This window comes from Zonotrichia albicollis, chromosome 10 (genome assembly GCF_047830755.1).
Source record: "Zonotrichia albicollis isolate bZonAlb1 chromosome 10, bZonAlb1.hap1, whole genome shotgun sequence".
NCBI lineage: Eukaryota > Metazoa > Chordata > Aves > Passeriformes > Passerellidae > Zonotrichia > Zonotrichia albicollis.
In genome coordinates this window covers 22,177,813-22,199,394 of record NC_133828.1, presented here as the reverse complement: position 1 = coordinate 22,199,394, position 21,582 = coordinate 22,177,813, and the positions used below count along the sequence as shown (strand labels likewise).

Sequence of the window (21,582 nt, the reverse complement as noted above, 5' to 3'; positions counted from 1 at the left end):
ACCTGCTGTCTGCATACATTAACTCAAGAGCCAAAGTTTGATTAGGAAGGGTAGAGGGCACCATGGCAAGGCAATCATCCATTGGAAGGGATAACTAAAGGCAGCCTGGGCTCACTTGGGCAGTGAAGACAGAGATGACTTCAAGAGACTCCAAAGGGACGCATGTTGTGCTTTACTTAGAAAACTAATTATCATAACACAAGGCTTTTAAGGAGGAACAGGGGCAAAAAGGAAAAAGCTGTGGATCTGAAAATACATCCTGAGGACAAAACAGCCAAGAAACACGATGAGTACCACTGGAAACAAAGCTTGCTAGAACAGTCTCAAACAGGAGAGAAGAGTGCCAGAGTGCTGCCTGTCACTCTAGCAGGGCAAGATCCCATGGGTATGTGTGGCATGAGCACTGAGCTTTACATGGCAATTCTTTGCCAGTGTTTAGTGGCTAATTGCACCATCAATTAGCAGTCTCAATCAATTATCAGGAGATGACACCACAGTTGATGAAACTCAAATGCATCATTTGTTTAACTGCATGCAAAACCCAAGCCTAAAAGATACAAAGAGCAGATAATTTAGTTACTACTCCGGATATGAAAATGTCAGGCATAAAGTGGTAACTTCATGCCATAAATCTCACTGATATTCTGGTACATGATGTTGCAATAGCATTTATTTTACATATAATATTAAAATTGATTTGAGCTCGTCTAACCAGTAAGACAATATGTGCCTGTCTCATTATTAGGGTGCAGTTTTTCATTTTCCCATACCAGCATTTTTATAATCAGTTCTGTTTTGAATGCTGGTTAAGATTAAAACGACTGTGAACCTGTCATTGCAAACAAATGCTGCATAACCTAGGCATGGAAGCAGAAAACTTATTTACATCATTAATTATTTATGTGATTTGAAGACTAAGTATTTATCCTGGATCTTTGGATTGGGCTGGCTAGTGTTCAATAACTAATGCTGTTAATTTTTCTAGGTCACAGAGCAAAAGCAGGTCTTTGCAATCTACTAGATCTACATATATAAATGATGAAGCACCTTCTAAAAGAACTTCTCAAAGTGTGGGTTAAAAAAAAGAATGCCGACCTTCAGGATAGCTGAAGTGACCTCTCATTTTTATGGAATTCTTTAGGCAACAATTCAGGGATGTGACAGCTTATCATATAAAAAAGCAGAACAATTTTCAGAGCCTACATGATTTTTAAAAGGTCCATGAGCAAAACCTGTTTCATTGAGGTTTGAAATGACGCAGGTGCTCTAAGCAGAGATAGCAATAATCAAAGCTCCTGCAGTGTTTTTCATCGTTGATGTCAAGGTAGTTAGGCAGTAAAGTCCATAGGTAGCAAAGTTCTGTATAGATGTGGAAGTCATTAACTATAAACCTAGATAATTTTTTTCTTGGAAACAGGAAAGCTTAAAGAGGCTGGGTTATGATTCAAGTCACATTGCTGATACAAAAAGATGAAGTAATTGCAAGTGTAATCAGTTTTTAGAAGGGGTAGCAATTTTTAAACATCAAAAGCACTAATATTAAAGCAAGCAAAGAAATTTGGGGTGGAAGCAAGTCCTCCATAAAAAGTCTAGTTTGCAGGGATTCACTGTGCCACATCAGGCAGAAGTACAGTTCTCTGCTGGTTGTCCTGGTCGGAAATACCTGATGATTGCTAAAATATTAAGTGCTATGATTCTGCAAGCTGGCACCTCCAAAGGGCTTGAACTGCTCTAATGATGATTACCTTTCCTCCCACAGTTCTTAAAGCAGAATGGATGGCAGTTTCAGATTGAATATATATTTTCCATGTGCTGAATAGTTGTTTGTGTTCATACTGTTTGAGGTTAACTGCGCACGTACTAATCAAACCCACTGCTTCCTTTCTCGTAAAACCAAAACAAAGCTTCATACTACTTTCAGGTACAGCATCTGGGATCAAAGCTATATATACACACTGGCTCTGTGTGGGTTCAAACATTTCGAAGATTCAGTATCCTGAAAGGTGTCACCTCTTTTCCAGTCCTGAGAGTTCCAGTTTGTCTTAAACTCTAAGGGCATCAGCACCTTCAGCCTGTCCCAGCACAGGAATGCTCTCAATATTGGTCACCGTGAGCTTTCTCTGCACAGCCACTGCCATTGCTGAAGGTGGGTAGATGAAGGAGGCAAGTATCTGGGGTTGTTGACTTGTTTTCAGTTTCATGTCCTTGCAGGAGTCAGACTTGGTTCAACAGGGTGACACACAGGACTAATGGGAGCGAGGTCTTGGTGCACTGCAAGATGTCTGGAAAACCAGACACAGACTTTAGAGCAGTACTATTTGAGGGACACTGGGCAACATTCAGAGTAGCTCAAGAAGGAAGAAAAGATCTTGAAAAACCAGGCCCTGCAAGTGAAGTTGTGACAGCTGATAACATGGGTATAGGGGTTTGAATGCATGGAGAAATTCTACTCTTCATCTGGAATTCTTGCATTGCAGAACTGACAAGATAAACCCTGCCCCAAAATGGACTGATATAAAATAAGATTAAAAAACAATGCTGAGTCCTCACAGCTTACTAAAGCAAAAGACAGTGCCATCCCATCATGTGTCATGATAGAATATAGAAATTGCACAAAGCTGTCAGTGAGGTTGTAAATGGTCCAGTAATTTCCCCTTAAGATTTTTTTTTCTGCAGTCTGTTCATCAGGCTTTGTAATGTGCTGTTATATTAGCTTGGGAAATATATTGTTGCTGTGTATACTGTGGCTTGAGAGTAGCTAGTTAAAAGTAAGGAGAAAAAAGATCAGAAACAAAAGTATACAAACAGATTTTCTATTCAATTTTACTGTTATCTAAATAATTCTGTTCCATGTTCCATATAGGATGTCAACATTTTTGTTCCTAAATGCAAATATATTTCTACTAGGCAGAAATTGTGGTTTAAAAGTCTGTTTTTAAATTAAAAATTTCAACCTTATCATCTATATATATTTTTTTTTAGTTTCTTATGTATACTAAGAAGATGGTGTTGAGGAAAACTAAAGTATGCAAGCCATTTATTGCCTAAGTGGGCCAAATAAACTACTATTTAAGCAACAAGTAATTGCTGAGATTTATAATATAATTTTTAGTAATAAAAGCATTTATTGAGCTTTTTAAAGAATATTAATGTACTGCTAATGTGAATTGTGGTCTTGGAGTCCCTTCTTTGAAAACAGCATTTCTAGGAATCACCCTATTATATATATATATATACTGGATAACAGGAAGTGGCAGAACTCCCTTCCTACTGTACAGGTTTGAAGTAAATGACTCCAGATCCTTTCTTGACTGCTCACTTACCATCACACTCTTTACTTCCTTACAGTAATGGAAGTGACTCAGCCAGCAATTGTGCTGGCCAACAGGCAAGGAGTTGCCAGCTTGGTGTGTAAATACAAGAACATCGGGAATGCACAGGAAATTCGAGTGACTTTGCTTAAACAGACTGGTGACCAGATCACAGAAATCTGTGCTTCATCATACACCATGGAGTTCAAAACATTCTTTGTGGAAAAGATCATTGAGTGCCACGTTACCCCTGGCCAAAACAATGTGACCCTCACGCTGGCTGGCCTGCAAGCAAATGACACCGGGCTTTACATTTGCAAGATGGAGAGGATGTACCCCCCACCCTATTTCATGAACAAGGGAAATGGCACACATCTCTATGTCATTGGTAAGGCAAGCAGGTTCACACTACTGGGATACTTCCAAGTTAAGGGAGCAGCTATTACATCTCAAAGGTCTTCAGAGTTCTGTTTGTAAAAAGTGAGGGTGAATACTGGTTTCAGCACTGAAAATCTTGATTAGCTCTTATTTCATCCAGGTCTCCCTGCAGATGCCCAAAGCAAGCATAGTCATAGCCAAGGAATGATAGCATAAGCAACACCATGCAGTGTACACCTGTGTCTAGGCAGTTAGATACAGAAGTGCAAAAGTCAGAGTAAGATGTGAGCTCTTCTACAGATAAAAACTCTTTTCACTGGAGGCTGAGTAGGCAGCGACCCAGAGCTCAGTCCTGGTGGTATCCTGGGATGGCACATGCTAGAGGAAAGCAGCATAGAGACTGACTCACTGACTCTAGGGCCTTCCTTATGAGACTCATGTGTGACGTGACATGTGTGATATCATATGTTTTAGATCCAGAACCTTGTCCAGACACTGCCATATACCTCTGGGTATTAGGAGCTACTGCCTCAGGATTTTTTCTCTACAGTATCATCATCTCAGCCATTCTTGTGGGCAAAGCGGTAAGTCCCATCAACTCAGCCCCCTTCTGCTAATAATGCCCCTTTGTGTGATGAGGACAAGGAGAAAGAAATGAGAACAGGGAAGAACACCATGAACAAACCCAGTGGGATGCTCCACTTTGCAAGTGCAATGTTATTACAATAATGCTAAACAAGAGAACTTGCTGGACCTGCTACTTATATTTATTTATGGCTCATTTGTGTTGCCATCATACTAGAAAGCAGCCAGCTTCCATCAGCTGGACTGAGCCTTGGCATAGGGCTGGATGCTTAAAACCAGGCAAAATCCTGGATTCTTTTGGGATTGAAGGCAACAGTCTTCACATGTACTCTCTCTTCACAAATGAGTCACACAAAATCCCAGAATTTAATTTTTTTCCTTTTCTCATCATTCACCTCTGCAAAGCAAATTTAAACAACATTCTCCTTGGATAGGGGAAGTGTAACTTCAAGCATTTCTAATTTCACAGCTAGAAATGTCTGCACAAAACTATGCAAAATGTAAGCCTGGGTTGCCTTTTTCCACAGGGGTCTGCAGCACTCATAGTCTGTTAGAAATGAACCTGAGCTTGAAACCAAACAATGATTTTTCAATCAGTCCTTGTCCCTAGAAGGTAAATGAAGCTGTCAGGTGTGAACACTCCTATCTTTGAATCAACACTGAACTCTGAAGCAGAAGCACCTTCAAAGAGCTAAATGAATGGCAGGACTCTTTTTTCCCCCCTTTGCATAAATAGCCCCTGTGCATCCTCATGCTCTTAACAGATCTTGTATTAAGAGGCAGAGAAAGGTGTCTAGGACACATTCTACTCAGTAAAGGAAGAATATCCATTGGTTTCTCTAAAATGTGCTGCTCAATGATTAGGCTGTGTTTGCCTGTTTATTTTACTTTCTTCCCATATGTTACAGATAAAGAGAAGACGATGTCTCACTACTGGAGTCTATGTGAAAATGCCTTCTGAAAAGCTAGAGAAAAAAGTGATTCCATTCCATATCACTGTTAACTGTAACAAGGAAGGAGAGAAACCATTTCCTAGCTGGGATGGAGTGTCTGCTAATTCATTTCAGTTAAAGAAATAAATTAACTGTCTTTTTACAAAAAGCATACAGGAAGGTGAGAGAATATTCTTTGTAACTTCAGTGGTTTGGAGGAAAATAAATAGCATATGTATTCATATTTGAAGAATAACCCTATCACATAAAGATGGCTACATTAGGCCATTGACTTTTTTGAGATGTATTGTACCAATATGTAATATAAGTGTGTAGCATTAAGAGCTATTGCTGTTGCAGTTGAGCATCTCACTGTCAAATTTCATCATGCCTACTGATCAACCGAAACAAACACTATTATGACAGAGACTTGTGTGCCATTGCAAGGCTGATCCACAAGTCTGGGGGGGGGTGAGGTAGGAGAGCACACTAATGTACAAAGGAATGTTGATTTTTTCCCCTGCATTGATATTTATTAGCTCAATTTCTGGCATTAGTGCTCTGTACTTCCACAGAGGCCTCCCCATAGGCTGGCACTGACGACACTGTTGCTCTAGAAGCCTGATCTTAGCTCTCTTGAGCATTGTGTCCCAGAAGTGCTGAGATGGAGCTGACTGATGGTCTCGCAGCCAGCGCTGACAGCTTGGTTAGAGAAAAGGCACCAGCAGGAGCCCTCTTGTTGGGAGAATGCTCCAGCTCTGCTGGGGCCTTGTGTTTTACAAATGCTAAATTAGCATCTATCCAAAAGGCAGAAGTATGTTGCTGTGTTTAAAAAGTCTATTTTCCGTGAAAATACTGACAGTGTATAATCTTGTTTATTAGTTATGTACCATTCAATAAAAACCTTGAAGCTTTGCCCAAATTCGAGTTCATTTCTTGTTCACCATTCTCAGAATAATGAGAAACAGGAAGTGGCTACATGTTAGAAAGCAGTGAAGACAACATGAACCTGTCCTCTCTGAGCCAGTGTTTTACCCTTCAGAGACAGCCTGTGTGCTCATGCCAACACTTCCGTTCTCAGCTCTCCTCCTCAGCCAGCCACCATTACAATTTGTCAGTTCTATTGGTCTAGTTACAGCTGCTGGGATGTGCTTCAGACACTCTACCAATCATGTTTTCACTTCCATCAGAGTTACTCACTTGCAGAAGGTAGCTTTAATGTCTTTGACAGCACCTCCTATACATGTTTAAACAAAAAACTTGTCCTAGTTTCAAATCCTGTTTTCTTTGCACCACTCTGACACTCTCACTCACTAAATGCCAGTCAACACACAAAGCTACTGGAGCTTAAAACAATTTCAGAGTTCTCAGCTACTATCTATTAATTTGATTCTTTGCTATCAAAATTTCACCTTGCAACCCAAAACACTGGCAGCATGTGCCTGTTTCACAGCTGTGAATCCATCTTCTTGGCTGCACAGCTGTGCAGCCAAATCCCAGAGCCCTTTATTCTATGTTCTTGTAGTGGCAGCAGCTCCCAGAACACCAAATCTCATAGCTCTTTTAGTCTGCTTTCCATCTCTTGCCCATTCATCTGGCACCACCTCCAACTGGGCAAAGACATTCACATTCTCAATCTGCCAGTGTTTGCAGGTGCTAACTGCTCTCTGTGTTGATATACAAGTGCTGCTTTAAGCAAAAGTAGCATCTGATGACATATCTTTCTTTTCAAGGTATTTTAGTATTCTGGCATTAGTCTGGTATTTCCCCCCAGTTTTTCACAATCCAGTGTTTGGGGATAAAAAATGGTAAAAGATCATATATCTATTGTCACTGCAAAATGACTAAATTTCTGCCCTTTCAGGTGTAGCCTGATCAGGCAAGTGTGTTCCATGACTCCATGATGAAAAATAGGTTTGACTCATGGATCCACTTGCAGAAGCTGTAGAAAGCATGAATAATTATCCAGAGCAATTTTTTTCCACCATAGCAAGTAGTGAATCATGTGTCTGAGCTCTAGTCAGGAATCAACTGTTTCTTTTATTTCTTTTCCTTGGCAATTTCTCTATACTTGCCTTTCTTAAGCAATCTAAAAGCAGTTCAAGTTCATTATTTTCCAAGCTTATTCCTCCTGGGTGAAGAGGCACTTTGGATCTGTATCTACAACCTCATGACATCTGGCCACAGCTGGCTGTGAATCTATGTCACCACAGAACCTGTGCATATTCCAATTCACCTCTATTTCTGATCCCTAAGTTGACCAAAACTAGGCCTTCTGCACCCACCTGGACAATTTCCTTTTGGTACACCTGTGTTTCCTTGAGACATTCAGTCTGCAACAACCAGGGAAGCATTCTGCCATAAGTAACTAACAGGTTACTAAAACAACTGAATAGTGAAGGTCTTGGGAGAGCAGAACAGAAACAACAGTCTTACATATGGTAGTAGCAACATTTTGTGTTTGCCTCCTGCACTTAAATAATTATTGATTCTTATTAATTATCTTATTAATCTCTAAAATTATGGTGTTTATTAATTATCAAAGAAATTACTTTGCCCAGATTCTCTGTTCTGATCTTCTTTTCATCCTTAGTTGTTACTTTTTCCAACCTCCTCTTGTTTCTGTAATGCTTAATTTTCTTTGGCTTTCCTTACCACTGAACAGAATGTTATATAACGCTTTATTACTTTTTGTTCTAAGCCAGGTTCCCCTTTTGAAGTTTCTGGCAGGGTAGTAGGTGCACTCAAATCAGCAGATGTGGCAGTGAAGACCAAAATGAGATTTCAGTTCAGATTTTATTGACAATGATATTCTCATCATTCATATCTGGCACTACAGAGATGAGTGGAGCCTCAGTACCTGCAGAGATGATATTTATACCTACCTCCCTATGGTTCATGCAGCAGCTAGCTCTGGTGAGGGCACAGCCCAGACCTCAGGAAATTTCCATTGTCCTGTATGCTTTCCAGAACCTCAAGGTCTGTGCTTTTCTCTGATAGCAGGGAGAAGCATCTTTCACTATCAGCACTCCAAAATTGTTATATATACGAGTCAAATATAGTGTTCTGTGAGATCACAGCAGTACCAAAATGAAAGGTGAAAATGCTAGATCAGTGTACATCCCAGAAAATGCAATAAAGAGGAAACCATGACTCTTTCTGGGAAGAATGTGCAAAGCGAAGATGAAAGGATTTGGTCTCAGAACTCTGCTCATTAGAATGGGGAGTTTTAAAACACAACTGAGTATCTTACCTGGACAGCCAAATTATGAGACCATACTGCTTGGTGAGGATCAGGAAGAGCTTCTTTTGATGTGCTCGTCACCTCTTTAGGAGATCTGTCAGGCTGTTTGTGAAACAGAGAGTGTGAGTTTCTGGCTGGATGGGTGGGAATTCACAGGTATACAGGTCTGCATCAAAGACAATGGCATATGCATGCACCACTCCAATATTCTACTTTCATTTTCATCCACTTCTTTATCTATTTCTTTCCTTGTCATTTTCAAATATCAGAGTCCTATGTGACAGAGAAAAACCGATGAAAAAGGTTTCCCATACAGCTACCCTGCGAGTAGGCAATGAGTAGTCTATCATTTTAGGTTTAGAGATTTCCCACTCTTTGAAGGAATATATGAATCTGAACTCACTACTCTGTCAGGCCTTGATGCCTGTAGGGAACGTCCATTAATGCTATTTTCCACAGATACTTAATAAATTTTAACAAAAATCATCAAGGACTCCTAGGTCATGCAAGAGCAGACACTTCTGACCTATTGCTATCCTTCCTAATGTCCTGGCTTTTGCTCAAGACTCCCTTGGGTCTAATTTCTTGTTTTCCAATAACCAGTGCTGGCATTGGCCAGGTAGCTCCTAACAGATCTGATACAATTCCTGGCTTCAGTACTGATTTTGAGCTTTGCAGGGCCAAAGAATGTATGTGTGTGAGGAGCTGAGGTAAAGTTTGGAGGCAAAGTACCTTGGAAGGTAAGATATAACAGGCTTTCACTAGATAAAAGCTATTGCTGGGGAGTGAGTTCGGAAAAATCAACCAGAAAATGGATGATTTTGCCTGTGACAGGAACAGTCTGAACCATGACTAAAGAGCTCTCCCTCTAGGAGAGGTATAAACAGCAATCAGATGATGTATCTAAGAGTTGTAACATGAAATCCAAACCAAAGAAGGCTGGTGCATAGCAGATGGATTTATGCATTACTGAAACAAATTTATTGTTGACATTTGCAAACTGCATTCTTTCTTGAATATGGAAAAGTTATTTTGAGGTAGCTTCTATCACAGCTAAGAAGTGGTGCCCCTACACATAACAGTTATTGATAAAAGGTCTTAGAAATTGCAGGAAGCGGATACTTAAAAATTGTTCCTGAAGGCAGATTAAAAATTTTTGTTGTTTACTAGAGGGGGGAAGCAAGGAAAAGTTTAGGAAAGGGACAAAACTTCATTGGGAATCATTAGTAATTGCAGCCGAGGGAATATGGCAGATGTTTCCATGAACTAAAAGATTGTTACCTCCTCAAAATGTCACTATTCTTTCCTTTTTCGACTTTTCAAACATAATTCTATTTCTATTTCTATTTTTATAGCAAGCTGCCTTAATCATAGTCACGTTTTTATATTTCACTGAACATTTTTTAGTGATTATGAAGTTTCAGTGGAACGAAAAGATCTCAGTTACTTCATTGATGGCCTTTCCTCTTCATTCTTTTCTGACTGCTGTTTTTAAAGAGTGGCATATGAAAACGTCCAGTTTGGTCTGCTTCATTCAGCAAAAAGCAAGACCTTGCTTTCAAAGAAAATGGAATTTCTCACATAATCACATGATTCCAATAGGTGATATTTTTAGAAGACCACATCCTCTAACGGCATAGATGATACAACTGGGAAAACCTGAAACTGGGTAACATCTCTTGGACTATGCTGTGTTGTGGGTGGGATTTACTGACATTCATGCTCCAGCCTGTGATGCAGCAGCTTGGGTGGAAAGCTGGAACAAGCAGCAGAGTGTTTTATTCTTCCCAGAAAGATCAGTGCCTGGGATGTAGGTTTTCTATAGGATATGAATATTAAAGTTTGGGCCGAGATTGCCACTGACATGAAAAATATAGGATTGCTGGTTTTATATAAATAAAAATATATACACTAAGCAAATACTCCATGTTTTTATCAAACTAGAAACTCAGTAGCCAGACCCCAAAAACTCTTATAGTTCAGTATACACAGGCAAAAAATGAATCCTGCTCTATATTCAATGGGTGATTGTTATCTTATTACACCTTAGTCTCGTTTGTAGAGTTTCTCCTTGGGAATTTGTAGCTTCCTTGAACTAGTGATGAAAGGGGCCAGCAGAAGTACTGCTTACGTTTGTGCAAACTAGAAAGTCTTCCCTCTGCAAACTGGAAAGCATGAGGGGATTGATATGTACTAACTTCCACAGCACTTAGTGCTGGGCACTTGCAACATCATCAGCTTAAGAAATATTTCAATATCCTTCCTCCCTGTGAAAAGTCACATTAAAAGTTTGGTCTCTGTTGGCCTTCAGCTGAACTCCAGATACCTCTTTCCATGTGCTGTTGTGGGGGAAAGCTGAGGTGTTTGAAGTTCCATAGAAGATTTGATAAGCTTTTTTCATCTTGCATGCTTTCAGAGGTGGCCTTTGTACCTGCTAGACAGAGCTGCTAGTTCTTGCTATTGTCATCTTTCTACTTCATTTGAAGCCAAACAAACAGGTGATTAAAAATAGGCCTTCTCTTCTCCTGTGCTACAAAGGGTCTTGGTGGTACTGTGGTCCAATTTATTTGCATCACACAGATAAAAAATGTAGATGCAATGAGCTGGATAAAAGTTGTAAAAATACTCGGTGGTGGGGAAACAAGTACCAAAAATAATCCACAATTGAAACTGTCACAAAACGTGGTATGTTAGCAGTACTTAATCAAGATCAGGAAGAAAAACAGTTCATTTCTCTGTAAGTTATCAAATCTTTCTGGTAAGTGACACTTCAGAAACATTCGACAGCTTCATAACTGGCTGACTTACTGTTTTACATGCAGGAAAGATGGCTAGAAGAGCACTAATCAGCAGAATAAGTTGGTTTCATAGTTGAGCTTTGGTGAGGTGTTAGATTGTGTGGGAAGCATTTATAAGAGCTTTCTCACTTTTAATTCTGTAGCAAAGATGACTGTCTGCTTCACAAATTATTAATATTTTCCTTTCTCTCATAATGCCAAACTAATTAATTATATCATATTGTATATACGACTATTTGTCTGGTCTTTTTATAGTACTCCCTCACTAAGATAAAACCTCTCTTAAGCTCTTTTCCCTCTTCATCTCTCTGCAATAACACAGAATTATTATTATAATTTTACCAATAGGTTACAAACTCATATTATTCCTTCTCTCTTATGTAAGGCACAGGGACATAGCTGGTGTAAAAAATTCCTCACATTAATGTCATCATTTATACCTCAAATATTTTTTATCATGTTTTTACTTCATATTTTATGACTAAAAAAGACCAGGCTTCTACACACTTTCATTAAATACAGCAATTGCTTTACTGTCACTGGTCACAAGGAAGGTGGGGTTCTTTCATGGGAGTTGACAGAGAAGCTTCACTGGTGCTTCAGATGCCTCAGTCAGAAATACACCTTAAGCAGTTGCTTTGTGTTTCCTGGAAGGAGGGCATTCCCTATGCTAAGTGTGTGCATCTGTTTTCTTGGTTTATTTTCCAGTGCTGGATGCTCCAGAGGACCTGATTGCTTGTGTCTCATCCAACAAATCTCTGGACTAGAAGGGGATGCAGGCTGTGTCTTACCCAAAGGGCAGATGACTGGCAGGAGAGGGAACAACCTGCACAGCAGCCATGGAAGTCAGCCAGCAAAAGGAAGGGGCTGCAGGAAGTGAGAGAGAGTCAGCCCGGGTGCACACAGAGTGAATGGCACTTCCAAACATGGCACCTTTTGAAATGGCTCTCCCTCAAAAAGTTGGTTTAGATTCAGCAAAGTGGATGCTCTTGGTTTACTTTTCAACATGCAGAACATAGAACACTCAGCACCTAATCTGCTCTAGAGACATGAAGTACTTGAATTTATTAACCTCTTTCGCTCACAGTAAATATGTTAATATTTATTTTGGCAAATTTTTGTGTATAGAAAGATTGTGGAAAAAAAGGAAATTAGTTGGTATTTTTATATCAAATACTTGGACTTCTTTGAAATAGTGTTTAACTTTATATTTAGCTATATCAAACTCTTAACAAAAGAGCTCTTTTTGCTAAACAGAAAATCATTTTTTCTCAACTTCCTAGTTTGTCAAAATTTCAGATTTTCAGTTTAGGTAGGAATTTAAAACTAAATTTAAGTCTAGTCCTTGCAGAAGAACAGAAATTAAAGATGTGAGTGTTAAAACTGTAAAGAAAAAAGATATTGAAGCTTTTATATAAAAAAATCCAGATTAGTCCAAATGTAGCAAAGACTCTGGTGTTGCTCTTTCCACCTTACAATTAAACCAGAAGTGTTCTGTGTTGTTTGTGACATCTGAGTGGCTAATGAAGGTCCAGTTACTTTTCAATGACTGACTAGTCAGCCTTTTTTCATCTGATTATGCTATGAGCAATTACCATTGTATGATTCCAAGTTCAAGTCATTGTTAGGAAAAATAGAACTTCAGATGCTGCCAGTTAGACCTATTTGGGTCTTTCTAACTTCCTTTTAACTTAATCCTTCCTTTACTTGATTTAATAGCCATGGAGGCCAGTATATAGACTAAAAGCATTGGCACATGCAGCCAACTATCAGATTCACACTAAAAGCTTGTTCATGTGGCTCTAAGCTCATTAATAATTCACAAAATCTTACTTGTCATGTAATAGTAACAATATGATAAAGTTTAGTGAAATATTTAGGTGCAGCAGAAAGCTGTCTCTGCACCAGAACTGGAAGAACAAAATCTGGAAATAGCCTGGTGCATGTGAAACAGGTAGTGTGGGAAAGCAGATTTAGGATTGAAATCTATTAAACATATACAATAAAATATGGTAATCTGGAAATATGCTTATGAAATATGCACAGCTTGATATTGAGTATGCCTGGAGGCTTCCTTTGATATCTAAACCCACACTTTATTACAAAAAAACTCTTGACAAAACCTGTCACTTATTCATCAATACATTGTCTTGACACTATTCTGAAGTAAAACCTAAAAATTATCAGAAAATTAGTGTTGCCAGTTTCTATCTAGAAAATATTTCCATGTTTTGCTAAAGTGCTACTTTCAGATTTTTCAGCATGAAATTGATGCATTGATGATATGTGATAGCTAGAGATCCCTTGGCCCTTTTGTAATAAAATGTTTAAAAAGATTACCCCAGCAAAATTTCAAATCAAGATTTTACAAGCTTTGCAGAGCCCTCTTTAGTTCCTGCCCTGATTTCTTCTTAGATATGTATGAGTACAAGGCTGACACTTTCCAGTGAGGGGTGAGTTGATGCAATTAGTCACCTTCACTTAACTAGAAATGTCCAAAAAGCTCATACAGAGAATGCCCACCTACTGAAAAAACCTCTGTGCATGTGTACACGTGTGTGAATGCAGCAATTAAACCATGCATGCCAAAACCTTCCTTGGGTCAAAGTAACACTTGTGTTCAGCACCAGAGACAGGAGGGAGAAGCCTTTGCCCAAGGCTGTGGTACTGCTGGGAAGTTGGACACACACTTTGGTGTCTGATCTGACACCAAAGGCAGCAGCATACCTGGAGCACTGACTACCCTCACTCTCTGCCCTTTCAGTGGAAAACTTGGAAGGCTGGCAGACCTTCTTGACGTCTACTGATAATTCATGAAAGGTGGTAATTTTGTACTAATACAGATTGGGAAATTCTTACCTTGAAAGTTTGCAAGTTTAATAGCAAAAGTACTAATATTTTTGTTTGTTGCAATAAAGTCCATTGAGATTTCAATAGAGGATATGCCATTACCAACACTGTCCTGTTACAGCATGGATCAGCAGCAGACTTAGTAAAGAGTACTGTAAATCTATCTTGCAACAGAACTAGGAATCACTGCTTTCAACAATTTTCAGACACTTAAACATCCTTTACCCAGCAGAATTTTGTTACAGAAGGAACAGTTTGTTTAAGGATCAAAACCAACAAGCACCATTCTTTTGTATGCAAGAAAGATCTCTGATCTGAAAACCTTATCAATGATTTAGGTGCTGCCACCTACCAAGGATTGGTATTTTGAATGTGTTTCTGGCTGGAGTTTTATCTGTGCTGGTAATACTGTGTTGAGCTTCTCTTTCCCCTTCCCAAGTCACACACCTACTGCAGTCATGCATCTCATTTGTACTGTTTGTAAGTAGTAAATCATGAAGTATCATCGTTCATCTTTTTGAAACTGGCGAACTACGCAGCAGCCTGTGCCCTTGGCTCCAGTCCTGCTGCAATCACTGTTCACTCACTGGGAATACCAAAAGACTCTCAGTTCTACTGATGCCTAACAGAGCACAGCAGCAGTAACTCTTTGTTTCAAAAGTGGAAAGATCATTATTTGCAATAATCAGGAAGACTACAATATAAATGAATACGAATAAAACAGGACCTGTACTACAGCGTCTGTAGGCATCATTCACAACCAGACAGAGCAGGCAGGAAGAAAAAGGTGGGAATGATGCTAAAAGACACAGCAGCAGCTGTCCACTTCCCAGCAGTGCCCAAGAGCAGATAGCAGCGAAGAGTATACAACCAATGATAGCATCCTATGAAACCTTCCTAAAATACTGTTCCAGCCCTCCTTCACCAGCAGCACAGGCACTTCAAAGGGTGGTGAATTTGTCCTCAACAGCCTCAAGGGATTTCTCTTCCTTGAATTTACTCTGTCACTTTTTGAAGCCCTATGGACTTTTGACTTCACATTAACAAGGATGATCAGCTGTTCTGTATTACAGAAGAAATAGAAGAACTCAAAGCAACACAAACAGCCTTGAAAATCAATGGGAAAACCTAGATAGACCAAAGGGGATCTCTAGGGTAGTTTTCAAAGTCTGGAAACAATGAAATGTTTATTTTCATTGTGGAAAGCCAGTTATGTTTCCATATCAACTAGAACAATTTGTACCTGTGTGATATAAAGCTAATAATAAAATCACCACTGTCTTCTCTGGAACCACTAGCACTAATCACCTACTTATGAAAACGTAACTAGAAGGAAAGATGCAAATGGCCAAATATATTTTTCCCCCTTCAACTATTTTTCTTCCTCAAGCAAAAGAAGTACCAAAACAGTCAGTTGTTCAAGAACTTTAGAGCCCTCACTGATGTCACTAGAAAACACAGTGTAACCACAGAACCACAGCAACCTAATGAGAAATAGAGTGGTGTGACTGGCTTGCCTTTTTTTTTTTTTTGGGTTTTTTTTTTTTTTTTTTTTTTTTGTTACAGCTTTTTTCTTACCTAGCAGGGAAGGGAATCACCAATGGCTTGTGGAAGCACATGCCTAAATCAATATAACATAAATCCATGGTCTTGTAACAACAGAATCCCATACTTGCTGCATGTGCAGCAAGACACCCAGCATAAAAAGTAATACTTCATCATCACATTATGATCACCAACAAAACAGTGCTTACATATTTTTGGGTCACTACAAGCTCCATTGCTGGCCTGGCAGCAAAGCAAGGCAGCTTCCAGCCAGAAGGTGATTCCTGAGGAATTCTGAAGTTAGGTTTGTGAACAGTACTACCATTAGCCACAGATGCTAATGTAACAATAATGTTTAGCAGCAGTATCAACACAGTGAGAAGAGAGAATCACCAACTTCCATCTTTTCTGACAGTCATCTAAATTAATGTGAGTATAAATGTAAAGACTGTACCAGTATAGAATTAAAAAAACCCAGTATCTTACCTCAGATAAGTATCCCTTGGTGGGTACCTAGTGAGGAATGTAACATGAGGAAAGACATATGGGAATGCTGAATATCTCTCATAACCTACAAACATTTTCTGGTTGAGCAATTGTCTGATTCTGATGAGGAGGCAGAAAATCCAGGATTCTGTAATATCTATGGACACAGTATGGACACCTCTATTTCCCCAGCTTGCTATGCTGCAGCAGGCTCCAGCAAGCTGCTTGACTTCTACCCTGGACAGGGGTGTGCTTTGCTGTGGCTCACTCAGGATCACATGGAGCTACAGACCCAAATGAGGCATTATTGGGGTAATGACAACAAAAGCCCCCTAAGCAAACATTCACTTTTAATAACGAGCAAACAAATAGTGAAGATCAAAGAGATGTAGCATGAAAAACGTGTTCTTTTCAGTCAGTTGTGGACAAGCAGGGAACATTGCTATACAATGTGTATACTTCTACCCAGACCAATAGTAGCTGGGAACAGCTTAGGCTGTTATAGTAATAGTAGCTGGGAACAGCTTAGGCTGAGCAGAGCTTGGTAAGGTTTTATTCTGAGCACAAAGGTGTATTAGCTACTGGGGAGCTTGCCTGAATGTAACTAGATACTTCCTGCATTCAGGCTGATACTGTGATCCCGTTAAAGCTGGTTTGGATATTCCACCCTAAACTGTACTGAGAGAGCACTAGTGACACAGGGAACCTAATCAAGACATGAGCCTGGCAGCAGCAGAGCTCCTTCTTTTTGCTCCAGTGCTGTGTCTCCCAGGAGGAGAGAGGTGCATGGCACCTTCAGTGAGGAAATCTGCAGTCTTGACATGACAAAGGCCAAATCATCAGAATATCTTATGGTGATCTGCAGTGTGATCACTGTGGTTAAAGTCATGTTTTAAAGTTGTCATTTCAATCACGTTTTCTATAGAATATAGATATCTGATTTCTATTTTTTGACCAAACCCCTTAGCTATGATACTTTCAGAACCTCCTGAGCCCTGAGAAACCTGTTCTGTCCCTCCAAGCGCAGGCATTGGCGACCCTGACATTGCACTGCTCTCTGCTGTGCAGTTTCAGAATTTCTTTCTGGTTTAAATAAAAACTCTAAAGCCCTTTAAACATAAAGCCACGTGCACAGGCTGGTGTGGGATTCTAGGAAACCACAGAGAGCAGCCGTACCTTCGTGAGGGTCGACGTGGGGCCGTGCAGGGTGACCCTGAAGGGTGCACTGCAAGCCAGGAGTTCGGGTGTGCCGAGACCGGGCTGAGGGCGAGCCCTCGTGAGGCACTGGCTGCACGGGACGGCGCCATCGGCACGGCCTGGCCGCACGCCCACAGCACGGCCCCATCCCCTCGGCCTGCCTCCACCCGCACTGCGCCGCTCCGCTCGCCGCCTCACCGGCCGGCCCGCAGCGCCCCCGCGCGGCCGCAGAGCCGCAGCGCCGCCCGGGCCCGGGGACACGGGGCTCGCCGCGATCCGGCGGCTCCGCTGCAGGGCTGGGCTGGGCGGTCACCCGGGGCTACAGCGCTTTCGGCAGTGCTGCTTCCCCCCTGTCACAGCGCCCAGGTGAGCTCGGCCTGAAAGGCAGCTCTTGGAAGCCCCTCCCGCGGAAGGGGATAAAAATCCTTCACCGGGCCCTCGCGGCAGGAGCTCGGGGATGACACTGCAGGGTGCCCGGCTATGGTTGCCTTTGCTGTGGCACCCAGCAGAGGGAGCGAGGGATCTCACCTTTGCAGGTGGGACTGCTGCCTTCGGTAGCCTTGGCCTGCGTGTACAAAGAACTTTGTTCCCAAGGCTGTAACCTGTGTGATTCTGAATGACAGACACAAGACAGAGGAGACTTAGTTAAATATTTGTGATTTCATTTTTTACTCCCCAAATCCATCAAGGTCTGAGCTAAGTCCAGCTCCAGTTAACCACTAACAACAATAGTGAAATCTGGCTTGGATACACTTGAGAGACAGGGTTTCCAAAAGCTGTTTAAGTCAGCTGGGAAAAGCCCATGTGTGTCTCCAGCCACTTTAGTGTTTCTGGAAGTCCAAGACAGCATTGTGCTGCTTCACCCGTCCTTGCAATTTTCATTAATAACTTTTCATTTATCTGTTATCTGCAAGAACGCATCACAACTTCAGTGACTGTTTCTGTTGCAGAAAGTTTCTCTTTGTTACATTGTAAGGCACTGGTAGCAAGAGTTTACCTTTAAAAAGTAATCACAACAATGCTAAGATAAAAATCACACCACAAACCCCAAGCATCACCACACAATGTGGTTCTTTCCATCCTAACTCCTTAAAGGCAGCTGACCAGATAACCACATAATAGGGGTTCCCACCCTACTGCAAGCTTTGAAAGACTTTGTGTGTGAAAATTTTACAAAATGTGTATAATTCGTCACTGTTACACCTAGAATAACTCCATGGTTACCCACAATCCACATATATCTGTCATGCACTGCTCCCCCTAGTGCCAGGCACTAACAGTCTTGATCTCCAGGTTTGCGCTTCACTTGGGTTTTACCCATTTGCCACCTGCTCTGAAAGACCTCCTTTCCTACTCTAGATATAGGGGGCCCTGTAGAAAAGTCCCACTCAGCTGCCTGTTTGCCATAGGGAACTGTAATGGCTTCAGAAGATACACTCCTCCTTCTGGACCACTGCCCATGAACGCAGCCATCTACAACCCTTGTATTTTCCTAAAGACCTTCTGCAGACTCTGGCATATGCCAGTGAAAAGTACCTGCTGCTCACAGTCCTCTTCCTAGTACACCTCGAAGGGCAGGAGCATGGTCATTGCCTTTGTTGTTGTTGAAGACAGTAAACTTTCCCCAGCCCCCCTGTGGGTCTCAGTCCACACTGCCAGCACATGCTTGTGACCCTCACTGGGCCCTTTCTATCTACACCCCACATCCTGAAGAAGTGTTCAGTACCTCTTTACGTAACTGTGTTGCAGGAAAGACAGGGACGGATACACAGAGCCATAGCAGTTCCTAAGATAAAATGGAGACATTATTTTCCTAGGTGGCTCTCAGTTGCTTTGAGTCAGCCAGTGCAAAACATTAGTCCCAGGATTTGAAGAGGAATTTAGAATCATAGAACAGTTTGGCTTGGAAGGGACCTTTAAACACCATCTAGTCTAGCAATAAGCAGACATTTTCAACTAGGTCAGGTTTTTTACAGGGAAGTGGCATCTACTGCCTCTCTAGGCAACCTGTTTAGACTTGACTGAATTTGCCACTTAGGGCCTGTCGACTGAATTTATAGGTCAATGCCCTTGAAAGCCTTAGAGCTGGGCTAAACTCCTTAATACACTTTTTTGTAACAAAGTGTATTAAGGAGTTTAGCCCAGCTCTTTTAGAAAACTTGATGACAAATATTCTCAAGCATCATCCGAAGAAAAAATAAAAACAAACCCCCAAAAGATGTGATGATTAATGGGGTAACTGAGCTTGTATCAAGAAGCAAAGCCACGCACAATCCCACCCCAAAGGGGACTGTCTCATTAGATCAACACCACTGCAGGGAGTCATTTGCCTGGTTGCTGAGTTGGCTGAGCTGAGCCCCAGTTGCCTCTACTGGCACATTGGTGGAGAAAATATTACAGCATGCCCACAGGCTTGGGGGAGCAAGCAGACCAATATATCAGCAAGGGAGGCATCAGAACAAATGAGGGAGCACATGAGCTGCGTTTTGCCTGAAATCTCTACATCCTGAATGACTGCAGCTTGTTTACACACCTAATGGGGAGTGGTGCAGATGGGAAGTGGGATTTAAAGCCATCACAGAATTTTAAAAATAGCACAGTGAAAGTCATTGTTCCCCTTCTCAATTAGGAGGACAGGAAATGAAAAACCATGAGTGTAGAGGCTTTCTGCTCCAGCCCTGAGGGAATGACCCAGAGTCATGAGAATTTAGGCCAGATATTGAAGCAAAGAATGAGAAGCAGCAGGAGACAAGGGAATATAATTTGTGTGGATGGACTGTAACAGTCTCTACAGAAAGATTTGCAAAACATTCTATGGAGAGAATATTGCTGTGGGCAACTGCTCATGCATGAACAGAAGTGGAAAACTGCTGGTGAGATAGAATAAAATTCTTCACTGCACCTTGGTTTCACAGTGGACCATGCAGTATCATTTTGCTAACGTGGACATATGTTTTGAGTGATAACAGTAATTATGTGATTAAACAGAGCAAAGACGAATATACATCTTACACACAGGGAAATTCTTTGCTGTGTCTTTGGGGAAACTGCAGAAGTGTTGTTTTCCAAGTTACTTGGAGTTAGAGGGGAGAAGCACTGAAGACTATGTAGTGGAGATCACTGGTGTATAGACCAAGGAATGAGCAAGCTCATTTCTCTTTGGAACTCAGTGAATTGCTGAATGCATTTTTTAAGGCACAAAAATTCACATAAGGATTTTCCAGTTTTCAAACACTCAGAAGCAAGATGATAGGAAGGAAAGGAGATTATCACTATAGGGTAGCATTAGGAGTAGGACATGAAGAAAGAATAGGGCATGAGGTGAAGGAAAAAGCTACGTTCCAGACAGGAGTTACTGCACATGGTGAAGGGAAGCTACTGCTTGAGGAGCAGGGTACTCAGGGACTGGGGGACAGTCAGGTTGGAGGAGGGAAGAAGTCAACTCTGAGAGGCATAGGTGGATAGGAGAGTGAAAATCAAGAAGAGAAATGAGTGAGGATGGAAAAAGGAAACACGTGTTTGTGAGCAAAAATAGTTACAGTTGTAGGAAGCCTGTGGAAACATACTACTTGTTCCAGGTGTTTAACCGTAACCAACTGTGGTATTTAGAAGAAACACTTCAAAAATGCAGTAACAATGTCTTTGTGAAGTAGATAAGTGCTGACAGGGGAGTGAGGCAAAGATGGAAAGATTGAAAGGCAGAGGAGGAGCTTCTGTTGGTGTGGGACTAGAAGGGGAGCATCCCTCACACTAAGAACAGACCTTGACTTTGAGTCTCTTCATTTGTGAATATAAGCTGTGAGTGCCCCTGGCTCTGCCAGCTCATCAGCAAATACACTTGGAATCACTGCTTAGATCAAACTTCAGGGTGCTGCCAAATGCACTGCAAAGTATTCTCTGGGCTTGACCCTTTTGAAATAAAGGGGTCAGTGTGTTCTAGCCATCCCAAGTGCCAAGAAGCAGAAAAGGAGAAGGTGTGATTGTAGACTTGAAGTTATAATTATAGTAAAGAGAGAGGACTTGACATATACAAATTGGACAGTGAGACTTTCTTCAATTGTTGTAGTAAGATGCATACCAGCCAAGTTGTGCTCCTATCTATTCTTCCCCCAAAAGTGAAATAGATGTGTATTAATTGGCCTTGGTGTAACTGATATGGTCATAGGGAGGGATGGAAATGGTATGTTGCTCCAAAATAAATATATTGGTTAAAAAAACCAATCCTCTCTAACAAAATTACTTTCCCAACAAAATGT

General features: G+C 41.0%; 1 protein-coding gene across 1 annotated transcript; it reads left to right on the top strand.

Moving 5' to 3' along the window:
- Positions 1-1,947: 1,947 nt before the first annotated feature.
- On the top strand, positions 1,948-6,064 carry CTLA4 (cytotoxic T-lymphocyte associated protein 4). The gene is made up of 4 exons (XM_005484142.3): positions 1,948-2,146; positions 3,349-3,699; positions 4,164-4,273; positions 5,183-6,064. The coding sequence occupies exons 1-4, from the start codon at positions 2,089-2,091 to the stop codon at positions 5,351-5,353; spliced, it is 690 nt and encodes a 229-aa protein (XP_005484199.1). The 5' UTR covers positions 1,948-2,088; the 3' UTR covers positions 5,354-6,064.
- Positions 6,065-21,582: the final 15,518 nt, after the last annotated feature.

Excerpts from the sequence above, each read along its gene's own strand:
- CTLA4 (XM_005484142.3), top strand. The coding sequence starts at position 2,089 with ATGCTCTCAATATTGGTCACCGTGAGCTTTCTCTGCACAGCCACTGCC. Across the intron at positions 2,147-3,348 it reads AGCCACTGCCATTGCTGAAG|TAATGGAAGTGACTCAGCCA; the intron begins GTGGGTAGATGA and ends ACTTCCTTACAG. Across the intron at positions 3,700-4,163 it reads CACACATCTCTATGTCATTG|ATCCAGAACCTTGTCCAGAC; the intron begins GTAAGGCAAGCA and ends CATATGTTTTAG.